Source organism: Homalodisca vitripennis, unplaced genomic scaffold (assembly GCF_021130785.1).
Source record: "Homalodisca vitripennis isolate AUS2020 unplaced genomic scaffold, UT_GWSS_2.1 ScUCBcl_86;HRSCAF=1036, whole genome shotgun sequence".
Lineage (NCBI taxonomy): Eukaryota > Metazoa > Arthropoda > Insecta > Hemiptera > Cicadellidae > Homalodisca > Homalodisca vitripennis.
In genome coordinates, this window is record NW_025776218.1 from 63,241 (window position 1) to 76,141 (window position 12,901).

At 39.6% G+C, this 12,901-nt stretch overlaps 1 protein-coding gene across 1 annotated transcript; it reads right to left on the reverse strand.

Moving 5' to 3' along the window:
• Positions 1–4,393: 4,393 nt before the first annotated feature.
• Positions 4,394–5,083, reverse strand: LOC124370334. The gene has a single exon (XM_046828624.1). It carries the CDS (start codon positions 5,081–5,083, stop codon positions 4,394–4,396), a length of 690 nt encoding a protein of 229 aa, XP_046684580.1.
• Positions 5,084–12,901: the final 7,818 nt, after the last annotated feature.

Genomic DNA, 12,901 nt, shown 5'->3' on the forward strand with positions numbered 1-12,901 from the left:
TAAAAGAAAAAGGGGATTTTTTATGTCATATAAATAAATATTACATGAAGAGGAGAATTACATGGCCTCAGGACTTTAAAAATTTAAAAATGTATTTAATAATGGTGTCTACAACCATTATACTGTCTGATATTAGTATAAAGACATTATATTATTGATTTACTAAGTGTGTCCAATTTCATGTTTCTATTTGTTTATAGTGAATGAATGAGAGAAAGACATCTATGTCAACCCCACCCCCACCCCTGTAATCCATTGTAAATAACTTGTTAGTAATAAAATAAAGCGTCTTAAATAGTTTAATAAAGTTTATGAAGGAAAGAATGAGCAATCTTCGAGTTAGATAAAAATTAAACTTTTTGAAAACGATACGGGACAAGTTCTGAAATTCCGACATAAATGGTAACAAAGAGGACTTCTGTCATGGCAAGAGAGAATGTTCTGTTTATATTGTTACGTTTTTACAAACTAAATAATTCTTATGTCTCCCCCGGCTCCCCAGTAGACGGCCTTATATAACCTTCTAGCATTCTTGCTAGAAGGGTCTATACCGGTGGGCTCTGGAAGGTCTAGAAGATTCCGGAGTCAATGGGCAGTGAGTCTTTTACCAGGAAGACTGCTCTAGACTTTCTATTGTCATCAGCCTATTCAGAAGAAAGGACTGGCCCAGCCATTTATGAGGGTGTTGATGGCTCTCGCAGAAGGATTTATGGCGGTCCCTTACGTCAACAGCCAGGCCGCCACCGCAGCCGCCGCGCGACGGCCAGCTCCGTGACACTGCCCTCTCCTTAAGGCTGATCGTCCCGATCAGTGTTGGAAACCATGGTAAGACGCTAGACGATCTAGGTGGACGACGAGCATCTTGCCTCTTGGGTGTCTTTGGATTTGGTAGACCACGTCGTTGATTCGTGTCACCACACGATAAGGTCCAATCCAGTCCTGTTGAAGCTTTGGGCACCTTCCCTTCCTCCGCAGGGGACTGTAGAGCCAAACCAAGTTGTTCTCCTGGAATCCAGCTGAGTTGGCTTGTCGATCGTAGCGAGCCTTCATCTTGTCACTGGCGACCTTCAGGTGCTGGCGAGCAAACTCGTGAGTGTCGTGCAATTGATCAACGAGTTCCGAGGCGAAGTCAGTCGCTGGCCTCTCCTTGTCAGGTGGTAGGCCGAACATGAGATCACTTGGTAGCCGAAGTTCTCTTCCGAAGACCATTCTTGCTGGGGTAACACCAGTTGTTTCATGGCTAGAAGATCTGTAGGCCAGCAGAAAAACTGGCACCTTCTTATCCCAATCCCGCTGGCTGGTGGAGACAACTTTCCTGAGATGACCGACGAGAGTCTTGATGTATCTCTCAACCATCCCATCGGATTGCGGGTGAAGCGGGGTTGTCCGTGTCTTATGCACTCCCAGACGCTGAAGAACATCCCTCATCAAGATAGAACCGAAGTTCGTCCCTCGGTCGCTGTGTAGCTCACGGGGTACCCCGTACCGGCAGACGAAGTCGTTCACCAAGCATCCTGCCACAGTAGATGCCTCCTGGTTTGGTATGGCGTATACTTCTGGCCATTTCGGGAAGTAATCCATGGCCACCAGGAGATATTTATTCCCTGCGTCTGTCACGGGAAAATGGTCCAGCGATGTCGATGGCGATCCTCTCGAAGGGTGATCCAACGTTGTACTGCCGCATCCTGCCTCGACTTCTTGTTTGAGGCCCTCGGCTTCCAGCACATACATCACATTGGCGGCACCATTTCTCAACATCAGCCCTAAGGTGCAGCCAGTAGAACCGTTGTCGCAACTTTTCCACTGTCTTGTTGACACCAAGATGACCTCCAGACGCTCCGTTATGCAACTCCATAAGGACTTCCCTCCTCTTACTTCTTGGGAGTACGATCTGTTCGATTTTCCTCTTCCCGTTAGGAGCTTCCCAGATCCTTATTAGTACTCCGTTCTTGATCTTCATAGAGTCCCACTGTGCCCAGTAGCTCTTGTATAGGTGATCTCTAGCCGCGATGTCTTCCCAACTAGGTCGAGTTCCAGCTTCCACCTCTCGCAGGAGTGGTCCGATCTCCGTGTCTCCTAGCTGCTCGTTCCGAAGTTCACTCATTTCCCATCCACTAGCAGGCTCCACGGTGACACAACGTACTTCTGCCGAAGGATTCTTTTCTTCTACCTTGGAGCAGTGCTTACAGCCTTCTGGACAAGGACGACGTGACAGAGCATCAGCGTTGGAATGTTTCTTCCCTTGTCGGTGTTCGGACGTGAAGTTGTACTCCTGAAGCCGCTGCACCCATCGCGCTGTCTGCCCCTCCAAGTTCTTGAAGTTCAGTAGCCAAGTCAGGGCGGAGTGATCTGTCCTTAAATGGAAAGGTTGTCCATAGAGGTATTTATGAAAGTGTTCTAGGGACTTCACGACTGCTAGCAGTTTCCCTCCTTGTAACGCAGTAATTCCTTTCGGCCTTAGATAGTGTTCTGCTGAAATAGGCTACCACGGTTTCCTGGCCATCCTGAACTTGCGAGAGTACTCCTCCTATGCCCACGTCGCTGGCGTCAGTGTCGACAATGAACTTTTTTCCAAAGCGAGGGAATCCCAAGATCGGAGCACTACAGAGAGCAGTCTTGAGTATCCCAAATGCTTCACTCGACTCTGAGGTCCATTCAAACTTGCGCTGTTCTTCCGTGAGCTTGGTCAGTGGCTTAGCAATATCGGCATAACCCTTCACGAAGCGGCGGTAATAGGTGCACAGCCCGAGGAAACTTCTTACCTCATGTTTGTTACGTGGTGTGGGCCATTCCTTTATCGCTCGTATCTTCTCTGGATCCACAGAGACTCCTTCTGACGAGACTACATGTCCGAGATAGTTTTACCTTATTTTTAAATAAGTTGCACTTCTTCAGGTTAAGCTTCAAGTTGGCAGAACGAAGCCTTATAAAGATCTTTTCCAGGTTCTGAAGATGGTCTTTAAACGTCTTTCCAATGACTATGATATCATCCAGATACACTAGACAGGTTTCCCAAGTTAGACCTCTAAGCACGTTCTCCATTAATCTCTCGAAGGTAGCTGGTGCATTGCATAGTCCAAAAGGCATCACGGTGAACTGCCACAGTCCGTTTCCATTCCCTATGGAAAATGCCGTTTTCTCCTTGTCCTCTGGAGCAATCTCTACTTGCCAGTACCCACTCTTCATGTCCAGGGTCGAGAAGAACTTGCCGCCTCCCAGAGCATCCAGTGTGTCGTCGATCCGCGGTAAAGGGTAACTGTCCTTCTTGGTGACGTTATTGAGTAGTCGGTAGTCCACGCAGAACCTAGAAGTCCCATCCTTCTTCTTCACTAGTACCACCGGCGAATTCCATGGACTGCTGGAAGGCTCGATCACCCCATCTCGCTCCATCTCCTTTGTTATTTGCTCAGCTTCCTCCCTCTTCGCCCAGGGTAGTCTCCTAGGAATTTGGCGGATTGGTTGTGCGTCTCCCACATTTAACTTGTGCTGAACTACAGTCGTCCTGCCTCTTGGCCCTGTAGCAGTTTCGAAAACATCCTGGTACTCTGTTATTAACTTAGCTACTTGTTTAGTTTGTTCCAAGTCCATTCCCTTGCAAGCATCTCTCACAAATTTAGCTATGTCTTCTGGAAGATTCTTGTGGCAGGATGCTGTCTGTCTAACAGATTGCGATACAGAAGAAACTGAGTAACAGGTACCTAAGAGCTTGCCTTGTTTTTAAAGTAACAGGATAGTCGTTTAAGTTCATTATGCAGACTGGAACTTCCCTGGAAGATTGAAACAGTGTCTTCCCTACAAGGACACCTCGGCCAAGCTCCTCTTCGTTTACAGCTGGGTCTAACATTAAGTTCTGTCCTTCCGGTACAGTTCTGTCGACTTCTGCTCTCACGATCTTCTGAGCACGAGATGGCAGTGTGGTATCTTTTAATAACCGCACCGAAGAAGTAAGATTTTTTCTAAGCTGAAGGACGACTTCTTCTCCGCCAACAGTCGTCACCCCTTTCTTGAGGTCTAATTGAAGGCCAAGTTTCATCATTACGTCCATGCCGAGTATAACGTCCTCCTCGATGTTAGCAACGAGAGTGCGATGTTTAAAGCATGTACTCCCGATGCAGAAGGTGGCAACTGTCTCCCCGTGAACACTGGCCAAGTCCCCAGTCGCAGTCCTCAATGTCCAGGTTGTTGGAGTGACTTTATTGGGAGGTGAACAAACATCTCTATTTACTATGGTCATCGTTGCCCCAGTGTCTAGTAGAAGGCTTCTGGGCTTCCCGTTGACTAATCCATCTATGTAGAGGCTGTTAGTCTGTCCTGACAAAGATGCCACAATAATGCTGTCGGCTGGGGCCTCAGTTTGCTGGGTTGACAATTGCCCCTTCCTGTCAACCCTTTTTTAGTTTTCCTGCATCTGCCCCCGAGAGGCTCTATCTGGGCACTTGCTTCGGGGATGGCCCAACTCTCCACAACTCCAGCAGCGGATTTCCTTCTTCCTGTTCTTCAGCGCATCCAGCACTCTCTGGACTACGTCTTCTATCTTAAAACCTTCTTCCACGCAGACCCCTCGAAGACGTGCATGTCCTTGCACAGACTGTTTTACTGCTTCAAATTCTAGTGCTTGTGTTAGCGCCTCGTGTAATGTCTTAGGACGAGCCAACTTTACAGCCTGCTGTGTTTCAGCGTCTCGAAGGCCGTCGAGGAATTTGTCGATGGATAAGTTCTCGCAGACAGCCTCATCACAAGTAGAGTTAGCACCTCTTACAAGTCGTGCGATATCAGCTTCAAATTCCTGCAGTGATTCATTGGACTTCTGGTGGCGACTCCTGAGTTGAGACCTGTAGACCAGTTCCATGTGCTTATGTCCGAACCGCATCTCCAGTCGTCTGACCAGTTCTCCGTAGTTTTGGCGCTCCGCAGGTGGCACGGTCTGCAGGACCTTTAGCGCGTCTCCACGCAGCGAAAGGCAGAGCATGGACGCTTTTGTTGATGACGGCCAACGGTGGACGGCGGCAGCAGTCTCGAACAGTGTCCGAAAATCCTCCCAGGTCATCTTACCGTCGAAGGTTGGCACCCCTGCATTACTCATTGGTGGACATGAATTAAGCTGAGGTTCCGTAATTAATTCTGGTTTTCCATCTTCTGGGCTAACAATGGATTCTGTGCAGGTTTCTGAGCCCTTGTTTTCTCTGAGCTGTTTCCTCTAAGATCCTAATTCTATCACCAAATTCTTTTGAATAATCATTTAACTTGTCTTCTAATTGTTTGGAGCAACCATTTATACCTGCTTCTAGTTGCTTTTTAAATTCCTCTTCAACTCTACAAATTTTTAAATTAAACTCTGTAGCTAATTCATCTTTCATACTTTTCAAGTCATTTTGAAGTGTTTCACAATTACTATTTAATTTTTTCTTCCAATGTTTTTAGTTAAGTTAGATTGTAACACTTTGGTAAGCTTACTTGCTTCAGTTTCAAAAATTAATATTTCGGGATCTTCACCTGCTTCTATCATCGCCTGTTTAAGTCTATTAGCTAAAACTGTTTTTGTCCCAGAAGTATCTAAGTCCCTTTCTTCTAACTCCCGTTTTAAATCAGCCACTTTCAAATCTGCTAACTTAAACCCACTAGAAGCCATCGTTTTATTATATTATTACTTTAAAATAATATTAATACAATAAATAAATAATAAATAATATCTAAAGTGTTGCTTTAACAAATCAATCCCACTTCTGACACCAATGTTACGTTTTTACAAACTAAATAATTCTTATGTGGGTTTACAAATAAGCAACACGATTATTAGTTACAATTAATAATGTTTATTAAAGCTAATTTACAATAAGGACAAATAATTACTTTAATTGAAAGAAATTACTATTTACAATTATTACTATTAATTACAACTCCAATAATTACAATTACTATTATTAATATTTGCTAAATGACTAAGATGGCTTCTGCAAAACTAATATTATTTGCAATCACAAATATAGCTAATTAACAAGTGGCTTTACTGTCTCTTCTGCTTAAGTCCAATTTGCTTACGGTTTCCCCGGTGTCGTATCCTTCCACAGGAGTTGTCCAATACTGCGCTGAAATCTTCCGGTCGATCCCACGATGCGACGATTCCCACAGCAGTATCTCCGCAGGCACTCACTATCACAGGATCCGTGTCACGACACTCACTACACTGCCTCACTGGTACTCACAACTCCCCCGGCTCCCCAGTAGACGGCCTTATATAACCTTCTAGCATTCTTGCTAGAAGGGTCTATACCGGTGGGCTCTGGAAGGTCTAGAAGATTCCGGAGTCAATGGGCAGTGAGTCTTTTACCAGGAAGACTGCTCTAGACTTTCTATTGTCATCAGCCTATTCAGAAGAAAGGACTGGCCCAGCCATTTATGAGGGTGTTGATGGCTCTCGCAGAAGGATTTATGGCGGTCCCTTACGTCAACAGCCAGGCCGCCACCGCAGCCGCCGCGCGACGGCCAGCTCCGTGACAATATGTAGAATGCTGTGGAGGTGAGATACGGGACAACACTTGCACTACCAGTCTTTTCTCGAAAATACTCACTGAAAGCAATAAATATGCCTTTAATGTTTAACTCTGGATTTTCGAAGTATAACCGATTACTTTTGTGGTGAGAGTAATAGCTTTTTTATGAGGTGACTCATCAACTGGTCCAAGGCCAACTTCCAAACATTGTCTTTAAGTTTGTTAGGCCTATTCAAATGGTGGCCTCTTTTTTCTTCAAAGTTTGAGCCACTAAGTAATTTGTTTTGGATCACTATGAGTCTTTTTTCAGAGATTTTAAATACTTGTAGTAAAAAACTTCGGCAAACATAAGTGACAATTCCCTCAGCTTAAGAGAGTAACTCCAAGAGTTCAATCTATTTTTCTTGGGCTGAAGAACTTGTTTTTCCACCTGGACTTAACGTTTTGGTTATGCTAGTGCACTTGCCTAAGATTGTATCTTGAGTACCATTACTCGCAGCACCATAAAATATGTCGAAATTAAATCTATGATCTTTTGATGGTACATTTTAAAGCAGTTCTGCAAACAACATTTACATACAGGCATGAATATTGTGGCTGGAACTTCAACACCAGATGAAGCAGAATATTGTTCTCCAGGAAGTCTTTTGGTCTTACGAACATTCCGGTCCCATTTGCTAATATCTGAACACTTCTTCTTCGCACCTTTATTTTTAAAAGATGCTTCTATATCTTGTTTAGAGTCTTTAAGTTATGTTAATTATGTTATAAAAAACTACTCTAGGTTTTGTTTCAGTACAATTTTTGCATTAATTTATAATAAACTAATAAATCCAAATCTGTGTATAATTTTCCTTTTCTGTAAACTGGGAAAAATATAATTAAACTTATAACAAAAAATTATAAAAATAAAAATAAATGTAGTCAGCCTACGTACAAAATTTACACCACTTTGCTCTCAATTTTGTATTGCCTTTTACTTGCAGAAATGCTTTGAAAAGAATACTGCATGGCAACCTTCCTTGCATTTCATGCACACAGTCCTTGCTCTCTTTCTTCCTTTTAGTTAATCCCTTTCTGACTACATACCCAGCAAGTCTTTTCTTTTTTTTCCTTCTAATTTTCTCAAGACCAATTTTCCTGGTGTTGGTATTGTTTGCCTCCCTCCTCGTTCACAGTCTCAGGATGTTTTGCTGTTAGCCATTCATGATTGATGGTATTAATTATGGAAACACAAAATAAGTATCTTGAGAATGGTTTTAGTTCTTGGTGTTTACATCTTTCCTTGTAGATAAAGTAAGCATTTAAAACAACCCTCGCAAATAAATTGAAGGCTACTTTTTTCCAATATTTTACGCTCCTTCTCTCATCCAAGTAAGAGTGTAACATCATATCATTGCTGTCAATTCCTCCCATATATTTGTTGTCAATTATAATAGATGGTTTCACTTCTGTTGTCACCCTGCCATGTCTCCTGTCAGTATTATCAACATCTTTCATATCTGGCTTGGATCTAATTAAAATAACTGGTTTCTTTTGACTTTGTTTCTCCCTGAAGGATAATATTTGAAGAGGTGGATTTCAAAAGGAGCCAAGTCATTTTTATAAATTTTCAGGAAATGGTAAAAACAGTTTAGATAGGTAAATTTGAACATGTTTTAATTATTTTAGAGATATAGGGAAACAATTTATGTTATTAATCTATTGATAGATTTTTAATTTAATTTGGATAAATTATAATAAAAATATTTTTCAAAACGGCACTAAGTCATTCGACTTAGCACTTTTTGGAAAACCGAACCATACTTTAGGTTTGATTATTTTACTTAGAAATAAACAGAGCTTCAATACAGAAATGCATTAATTTAATAACATTTCAAAAGTTACATTATTTTCAATATAATGTGTTTGGCATGGTAAAATATCTTTTACTAAGCTGATTAAACCAAAACTACGACCTATTGTTAAAAACATAATAGCTTTTACAAAAAATGTCCGTGTCCGTCATATTCAATTTTATTATTTGATTTTCCTCACTCCATGTTTTCTTCATAACAGGTCTAACCTTTTTTACAAAAACGGTTCTTGGTCATCATACACACGTTCGGTATTGTCGACCTCTCCAGTGGGATTTTTCAAAGCATCTTCATAAAATTTTGTCATTTCCGGGTCCTGAATGAGAAATTTCAATAGATTGCAAACATTTTTCTGTTTTTCTTTACTTGTGCAATTTTTGATTGGAACTTTTGAAATGGTTTTGTAGGCTTCCATAAAAGTATTTTTGTTCTTTTTCATGACTGCATACCAAGATTTGTCCCCTATGTACGTACTTTGACAACCTACTTTTTGGTGTTTACTGGAATATACAAAAATTCGTTGCTCTCTTGATAAGAAAGGGAATTTTTTTGAGGCCGTTCGTTGCACATAACTTATAATCAAGTACATCCCAATCTTCTCCCAGCATCTTAACAACACCATAATGTTTATAGATTTCCAAGTATTCTCTTGGGCTTTCAATGACTTCCTTTTTTCGAAATTCTTGTTCCATCCGACTAAAGAGTCTGTCTGTCAGGAGGCATATAGCTATGACCACGAATCGGGAAAACATGTTCGATTGTAGAGAAGAATGGAATTTCATTTTGATTGACATAATGTAACAGACAGCCTAAAACAGTTCGATTTTTGTTCTGGCTGGAGCACGAATCTGAAAACAACCTCAGTTTGCTTGGTTTATGAGGATCTTCTTGGAACCTGTTTTCAAGAACTTTAATGAAGTCCATCAATGCAGAACAAACTTGGTTTGAACCTCTTGCTGATTGGTTTTCTGTCCACGTGTAAATAAACAAACACATTTTCCTTACCTTGGTTGGGCCCATGTATTACAAAAGTCAAATTAAACATCCAAATCTGCCTTGAATAATAAACTTCACCAACGGACAATTTTGGCAACGGTTTTGTTCCATGTCAAAGGATACACAAACAGTATCAGGAACCTCGGTTCCAACTAATTCAAAAAACTTTTTGGCCCGCAATTTGTGTAATATTAGTTTGGTCATGGCTTCTAACTTAAGCTTGGTGTCTGTTGCTGATTTAATAGTTAGTTTAAATTCTTCACAAAATTAACAAATGTCTGTTTTTGGATCTCCAAAAGCTAAATTAAAACGGAGGTTGAATAATTTAAAGAATTTAGAGTACGAGCAAACCTTAAGACCATTAGCGTCTGCATCAGTTTTCCATGTACGCCAAAGTTTTTTCACACTAAGTTCAGGAGGTAGGTAACCTCTTACACTTTTATGCCTCTTACACTAAAGTGTAGGTTCTGGGACAGAACCTTTGACCCCTGTTATCTCTCTGCGGGAGGTCCTTATCAGTGATAACCTTTGACATTTCCGCATATTTTAAGATAAGCACGTGCCAGATAACCTTGACCCCAATTAAAAAGCAATTGACCCCAATTAAATAAGATAAGTCTTATCTGACCCGCGAGGTCGCTACTATTGTTTACGTTTCGTTATCGGCACGCGCCGGTTCGTATCGCGCATTCTTGACCTCTAGGTCATGGAAGTTGATATCACTGTCAGGCGTCCGACAACCAGTCCATCAGACCGATAAGGTTTTTTTCTCTTTAAAACTAGGTGATGAATAATATAATACAACGTTATCCAAAAAACAATTCTTCTAATTATAGTACGATTGACTCGAGAGTGTTTCGAGTTATATATTTTTCTGCTTACTATGCATTTTGTATGAATATAAATGCATTGACTCGCTATTGATTTATTATTATTATGTGTGTTAATAATGTCGGTAACAATGTCGTATGTAATCTTCCTTTATGTTTTGAGTGTTGTGTACAGTCAACAAAATTTTTCTTTACAACACTGGAGCAACACTGGAAGTACACTTGTAGCTCACGCAATATCAAACAGAACAAGGATAGATTTACATTACTCACCTAAATCTCCCCATCAAGCGTTGTTCACTTTGAACTATTTCAATGTTAGTAGCCAAGAGACAACTAGTGGATCTGATGGAGAAGAATCGTTGTCATTTTTTAATGAAGAGATTATGAATGATGCTCCCTCAGAACAAGGTGATGAAACGTTTTCTTTTGACGAAGACGGCTCTACATTTAATGAAGACAACTATAGTGATGACACGGCTACACTTGAAATTTTAAATGAAACAAATGACTGTTGTCTGCAAGCTGATGATTGCACATGTGTTAAAGAATCTTTACAAAAAGACATTGAGGAATACATCGATAGAATAGGACAGTTAAATAATGAAATCTCAAGATTGATTACAACAATTCGTGTCCTAGAATATGATGCTGAATTAAGTTATATTATATGTTTATAGTAAAAATTATATTATATGTTTAATATAAATATAATTTTTACTAAGGTATTAATTTTATTTGTGTTAACACCCCAATAAAGATAGAAGATGATTGGTATAATATTCATTATACTAAGCTTTGATATCGATTGACTTGACCTCTGATAAATGTTTTATCTAACAACCAATTTAATTTTAAAGGAAGCGCTATTTGTCCTTTATTTACCCTTGTTTACTTAGATTTACGCTGAGAATAACAAAGCGCATAGTTCAGATTGATAAATTTTTAATTATTTGCAAACACGTGGTGACCTTTAACTGTAAACGTCAGTTCTGGATGGGTATATAGCGTTCTCCTCTTCAGAGAGTTAATCAAGTCCAAGTTTCGACTTCCAAACGTCTGCTTCTCACTTAAAAAGTAAGTAGTAATCTTACACTTTATAGTCAGTGTGATAGAAAATGGAAACCTTGCGGTGTTAACACAAGTTTTCTATTGCACTTTAAAGAATTACAAACATACTTAGTGCTGTTGAGCAAAGAACACAACACTTTCAAAAAAAAAAAAAAAATAAATAAAATAAAAAATAAAAACGTTAAAGATATAAAATAACAACTGTTTACAATCTTACGCTTTCTAAAGTTTAAAGCTTTTAAAAATCAACTTTACTTAGAATAATATTTAGTGTAACACTTATTTGTTATTAATTCTTTCTTTTTTTTTTATTAGAGAAGAATGGATTCCGACAACGGTGAAACAGTCTACTGACGTCAGAGACCCACGTGATTTTACAGCTCACTAGAAGAAGATGGAGTTCATAATAGATTTTCAAGGGTTTTAAAAATAGTAACAATGAATTTATAGTAAAAGAACTGGCTCTTATTTCAACTGATGCACAAATATATGAGCTCCATTTATTTCAGTCTCCATGTAATTTTCATGAACTCACACCACAAATACAAAAACAGGTGCTGTGGTTGGAGAGACAATACCATGGACTGTATTGGGGATCTGGTTTTACAGAATATAATTCAATGAAAGATATATTTTCAAATCTTAAAATAAACGGAAATGTGTATGTGAAGGGAAACGAAAAAACAAAAGTTTATAACTAGTTTACTGTCAGATTTTTTGTGTTAATGTTATTAATATAGAAGATCTCGGTTGTCCCAATTTGTCTATATTGAGATCTCAATTTGTACAACCGAGTTCGATGAAAGAATGTAGTTTTAATCACAGTCCACACAATTGTGCTTATATTAATGTACACGTATTGTTGCAATGGTTCAATGCACAAAAGCTTGTGGAGAAACAAATGGAAAATGTCAATTTTAGCCTTCAAGGAGTGTTTTCAAAAAGGATACAAAGATATGTCAGCTGGTATGGTCAAGTTTATCCCAAAACAATTTCATTGTAAATCATTCTGAGGATGTGGAAAATATATATGATAAACTGCCCAGCAATTTGAAATGTGATATAGACATTGTCTTAAGCATGACATGTAAAGAACACTACCTGCATAACCTTAAGAAAAGACATTGTACGTACTGTTTAAATAAAGTTGTTACATCATTATCTGTTCAAAGTTCATAGATAACAAATGTATTTTTAATAATTGTTCTTTTGAAATAGTCTTTAGTACGTGCGCTGTTCATCAGAGTGCTAACAACAATGTCAGTAGATACCGTTAATGGGTGTTGTAACATTTTTAACTGTTCTAAAAAGGACTTAAACAAACTCTGGATTTTATCGGACAAAGTATTTTGAGAATGTTATTTGCTGCGGATGCGGATGGCAGTCAGACAGCACCAGACTAACTATTAGACATTTAAACTTCGTTCATAAAATCAACAATCCAGATTGTGACCTGAGTAAATTTACAAAGGAGGATTATAACAACTATTGCAAGTACAAAAGGTCTGTTGCTGAAACTGAGAAGGTTATGAAAGAGACTTATGATGTGGCCTAAATCATATCCTGCAATAGAAGAAATGGTAAGCACCGGGTTTTACTACATAGGAACTGGTGATGCGACTACCTGCGTTAGCTGTGGTGTTACTTTGGATCAGTG